At 40.4% G+C, this 5,553-nt stretch overlaps 1 protein-coding gene across 1 annotated transcript in view; it reads right to left on the reverse strand.

Annotated features, from left to right (window-relative positions):
- The window catches only part of HORMAD1 (HORMA domain containing 1), a 13,953-nt gene extending 8,624 nt beyond the window's left edge, over positions 1-5,329 (reverse strand). The window contains exons 1-7 of the mRNA XM_010142854.1: positions 5,297-5,329; positions 4,793-4,937; positions 4,370-4,433; positions 2,781-2,817; positions 2,363-2,383; positions 2,237-2,263; positions 1,651-1,718 (exon numbers count right to left, since the gene is read on the reverse strand). Coding sequence (XP_010141156.1) covers positions 1,651-1,718; positions 2,237-2,263; positions 2,363-2,383; positions 2,781-2,817; positions 4,370-4,433; positions 4,793-4,937; positions 5,297-5,329 — 395 coding nt within the window. The remainder of the gene's footprint in view (positions 1-1,650; positions 1,719-2,236; positions 2,264-2,362; positions 2,384-2,780; positions 2,818-4,369; positions 4,434-4,792; positions 4,938-5,296) is intronic.
- Between the last annotated feature and the right edge of the window lie 224 nt (positions 5,330-5,553).

Raw genomic sequence — 5,553 nt, forward strand, 5'->3', positions numbered from 1 at the left:
GTTCAGCAGCTGTGACCGGCTACTGTATTTTACATTACACAACACCCAGTCTGAAAGAAAAGTCGTTATTCTTGAAAGCCTCAATTCTGCCATCTTACCTACTTGCTTTCCCTTAAACAAAATAAGTAACACTACTGACTTTGACATGCTTACTGATAAGAAAAATGCATGCCAAGTGAATCTTGGCATCCACCTCCGACATCTTCATGCTCCTGTTTTGCCAGCAACTGAAACAAATCCTACCTTACTGCCACTGAAAACACTCTCCCTCTACCGCTCTGCTCCTTGTGGCCACACAGCTTAGGCACAGAGGACCTGAGCAGCCAGCACAAGGCAAGTAACCAGGAGTTATTTCCTGAGGTAGACCCGTCCTCTGGAAGCACACCCTTAACTGTGGTGGTTTCAGATGTCTCACCCCTCTGCAGTCAGTTATCTCCTTCCCTCCAGGGCATCAGATAAGCCGGTTCCTACCTTCCTTTTCAAAATCTGTCGTGAATTTATGCTAATAGGCCACAAGAACCTGGTGTGCCTGAGAATCACACTCCCTTCCACGAGTGTTTTTTACTTGACTTACAACCTCTTTCAGAGGTAAGTAACTAGATTCAGCCCAAGGGACCTTTCTGCAGCACTGCAGCCTTTTTTTTAAAAAAATTTTTAAATTATTTTATGCAGGAGGAAAGCTGGGAGAAGTTTGTGATGTACGAACTTGCTGCATTTCAATTGTCTTAAAATCAGCCACTTCCTTGCAGCTGTGACTGAGCAATAAATGCTGTAATGGAGGCAGGCTCCATGGAAATGGGCAAGGGTTGTGCTACGAAGCTCAGGGAATAACGCAGGGCATCACCGAAAACAGCTGCTGCAAAGAAGCTGACTTCATCTTAGGACGTGGGGGACCAGAGCACAGCTTTCATTTCAATAAAGAGCTTCATCAGTTGAGTGGATCAACTACCACCACAGCTGAGTGGATCAAGCGGTGGTGTAAATGTTTCTCCTGAATTCACTAAAACTGTGTGAATGTCTCGAGTGAGCCAGACCAGTATGGCAGGAGAGCATACATGGCTCAACCCAAAGAGTAAGAAAACTCAACAACTAACAAAATAATTCCAAAGAGAGCAATGGGCTGGAGCTGGCTTCAACCCACGTCTTCCTTCCCTGTGACCGTGGATGCCCAGTATCATGAGAGCAAGCACAGTATAGAGACCAGTAACAGGAGTCACACTGGAGTGCTGACGGCACTGGGCACTGCAATAGTTAGGCTTTGCTAAGCATAGCTTACGTTTGTATTGAGTTATCAGTGTATTTTGTACCTTCTTTTCTAAATGAGAAATCCCAAGTAATATCAAGTATCTTCATACGAATAAATCTGATCTTAAACATTTTACACTCCATGTATGGAATATCTTAAAGAATCTCATCAAAGTATTTGACTCTGACACCAAGAATCATCTTGAGTAGATATTTTAAAATATGAGCATAATCTGACATAACAATTCATTGTTTTTTAAGAATAAGTCTAAGCTAACAGTCCATGTTGATGAAATCGAAGACCCAGAAATAAAAAAAAGAAACACTAACTCAAAATCCAAAGTTTTGCCGATGTATGTAAACAGACTGTACAACCAGAGCAGAATAAAGTCACAGTGACAGTACCTGCTGAAATCCAGGAGCGGCCCATTGTTGGTGTACTTGATTTTGAAGTGGTAACATTCTGTAACTGTCTGCAAACAAATCCACTAATTATTAAACTATCAGCTGTCAAGTAAACTACTACCGCTGCTGCTCCTGTCTAGTCATCTATTAACCTTGCATTTAAAGAAATGCTAGCCCAACTTCTATTTGACCCACTTAAATGCTCTAGATAGAGCTTTCTAATGCTGTAACAATTAACAGTATTAATGCACATAATTGGCATCAAATAAACATTATTATCTACATTACTTTCCAAGAATCACCATCATAAAATAGGTTGAAACATCACCTTAAGTTTTTCGAATTAAATATTCATTCAAATTTTAGCCACTGTGAAAATGTTTCACAGAGGAAACAGACGTGGTGGCACCCAGTGGTAGTTAGAACACAACATTTTTTTCAAAGAAGTTCCATAAATTTGTTATGCAGAGTTAGGACAGTGCAGTTTAATGTGCATTAATGTGAATATTAAGTACTATCACTTGTACACACATTTCTCTATCCATACTATCATTCATCATCCAGTCAAATATTCTAGCAGGTTTACCTGAGGATCTTCTGGATGGGTATAGACCTGTATTTTTAAAGCGAAGAGAAGAAACAGTAAGAACTGTATATATCTCTAACCATCTGTCTTAAAAAAATGCGTACCTTACTTTTCAAAGATACTTACTGCTAGGACAATCATTCTTAGCTGTCAGAAACATAATTAGAGATAGAAAAATATCATTAAAGCCCATTTCTGCTTACCAAGTTGTTTTGTTTCTCTAGCTTTGGAAACCAAGAGAGACAACTAGGGCCTGCGTGAAGAGAAACCTCTTCAAGCACTTCACTCTTCATCTGTTTAAGAAAGGACTTCCTCAACTGGCAGAAAAAAATTCCTATGTATCCTTGACTTCAAGTGTTTCTGTTTACAAAGAACATTATCTGGGAAAGTCTGTGCACCCCACAGTGTAGCTAACAGTTTCAACATACTAAAGCTCAGCTATTCCCTAACTATAAAGTCCTGAAACTACACTGGCAGATAACGGACTTACATAAACGAATGTTTCAGTACATTTAAAATAGCTAAATAATACTGGAAGACTTACGTATTTCTTCTGCAAGGCATCATAGCATCCTAACATCCTGCAAAAATCAAATAATATTGTCCATCTACTACTAATTTCCATTTGCTTTGCTTCTGACTGAATAAGTTCCCAAAAATGAAATTCTTGTGTTTAGCCTTATTAATATATTAAAACAATAAATACACTTATTCCATGATTCTGTCTTATTAGTAGTGATACTAGCAATGTGCTATCTTTGCACCATCAAATCATCCTGATCTCTCTGCAGAATAAATATAATCTGTAAGTAAAGAGTTTCAGTAAAAACACAGTGCAATTGCATGCCTACCATTTTCAAACACCTTCTAACGCATGTATTCATTAACCAGCTTGTAAGTACTTCAGCGGAACACCAGGATCTGTTCTGCCCTTTGCTGAGATGTTGCAATTTGCTTTTTACATAACATGAGAACAACAGTCAAACAGTGAAGCAAGACTTACCCTAAACTTTTTCTAACATTTCTTTTTAATAGAGTCAACAAGCAAAAATTGGTTTTGGTGTGTAAATGATGCTGAGTTAAGAAAGACTACTCACCTGTTAACTCCAAACAGGCAGAACACACCCTTCACACCAAAGCCAAGGAGCTGCTCCTTGCCAGCATGCACAGGCTGCCATGCCACTGCCTACACTAACATTCGATGTGTGAGAGTAAGGCAAAATGCACTCGCTGCCACTTCAGTTTCCTCTACCACAGAAGATCAATTGGGAAATTCAGGTTACACTAAAGGAAGCCTTTCCTCCCCGCCTCTCTCAGTGACAGCAGACAGACAAAGAGCCGGTGACTAATTCCACCTTTAACTCCAGAACTCAGATGTACATCTCTGAACACCCCCACGCTGACGGTGGCTGCAAACCCCCTCGCTGAGGGCTTCATCATTTCTAATGCCTCACCTTGTACTACAACTGTGAAAGTGTTAAAATAACCAAGGTGGCCTTTACAGAGGTAACAAAAAAATAGGAATGTGAGTAAGACATATGTACTCTTTTCTAAACAGCAATGAGATCAGCCACGAACAAACCTCAGTTACTGTGAATGGAAAGAACATCAGAAGAAATACCTCTAGTCCCAGGCGACAGGCTCCCACTTACCTGTGAGAACGTGCAAGCAGGCAGACTGTTCACAGCCACAGTCCTGCCTCTGAGTACACGGCATGGACATAAAGGCCAACAGCAGCACTTTCTTACACCAGTCTCAGAGCAAGATCATTAGAGGTGCAGAATGATTAATGCTGCATCTCCCGTTCAACTGCAGGAGCCACTGGTTGGGTTTTTGCACATTTGTGCACCCTTGAGCACTCACATACTACACCCACAGAAACTGAATGTAAAGTATCGTCACAACAAAGATTTGTGCCCTACTAAGCACCTGCTGTAAGCCTTTCTGGAAACACAACTGTAAAGGTGAATTGCATCTCTGCTGAAACACACACATTCTGACTTTCCATTTAAAAACAAAAATTGTCAACACAGTAAATACCACGCACTGAGAGCACTGTCTGGGAAGTCACCTTTTTTCTTGAAAGAACTGACATGCTATGGAAGCGTTATGTAAGCACCATAAGTAACATACCATTTTACCAGCTGAGTAGAGCCAGGACAGTTCTTGTCTTCCCTCAGAATTTTGACACAGACATCTCAAAAAAAAACAAACAAACAAAAAAACCCCCATGCAAATCTGCTTACAACAAAATGTAACTAGATTGCTAAGAAAGCGGGGTGCATTCCCTAAAAGTACACATCAAGAGCAGACTAAAATTACCATTACCGACAGGGGTAGGCATAATTTTCATTGCTGAGTGCTAACTCAGATCAACTCTTATCTCACAAAATTCAAAGATTAATGTATGAGTGAACTTTTCATAAGTCGTTGAAAATGGCTATTACTTTTAATTAATAAGACCAAGTGGCTTAAAACAACATCAAACCACTCAGTAACTTCTCAACAATGCCATGACAGGAGATTTTTCAGCGAATTGTGCAAATAGCCCGTTACCATCCATGTATCTTGTTCCATAGGCACTTTCAGGAAAGATTCCTCTCAGATAAGTAATGCAGGATACTGCCACTGCCAGAAGCCTCTTCACTAGCATCAGGGATTGCTGTTCAGTAGATATCTTGTTAGGAAATACAACTGCACTCTGGAAGTTACAGAAAGAAGGGAATCAATTTCTGTACAACAACAAACCTGTACAGTCTACAGCATGGTCAGCTTAACAGTTTAAACAAATTGAGAAGTATGACTTTTAAAGCTAAGCATAGTCCTAACACTTGGTGTTACAAATGTTTTTTAGGAGATAGCTGATTCCTATCCAAATTCATGACCATGAAGTTCAGGCTCAAACTCTTTTGTTTTAAAGATCAAACATCTTTATTCTGAGTTAAAAGACTGAATTCATCTGTAAGAAATATTACAGAGCACCCGGGCGCACTATTTAAGCTAAAACGTTTTCCTGAATTCAAACAATACACTGTGCTGAAATACACAGGAAAACCGTACCACACAAGCCCGTTGTTTCTGAGCAGTTGCCATGTCGCAGGCACCCTTCTGCCTGTGAATAAAACACACGCATTGGCACACGTACGACCACCACTCACAAACCCACCGAGCCGAGACTGCAGCGACCGCGTTTAAGCGAGCCAGTACCTGAACCTACAAACACCTCCCACACCACTCATCTGTTAACAGCTCCAACAACCCCGTAATTTTAAGGAAGCAGAGCAGGGCAGTTCATCTGGTAATCACCAGAATTAGAT

Source organism: Buceros rhinoceros, unplaced genomic scaffold (assembly GCF_000710305.1).
Source record: "Buceros rhinoceros silvestris isolate BGI_N320 unplaced genomic scaffold, ASM71030v1 scaffold19069, whole genome shotgun sequence".
Taxonomy (NCBI): domain Eukaryota; kingdom Metazoa; phylum Chordata; class Aves; order Bucerotiformes; family Bucerotidae; genus Buceros; species Buceros rhinoceros.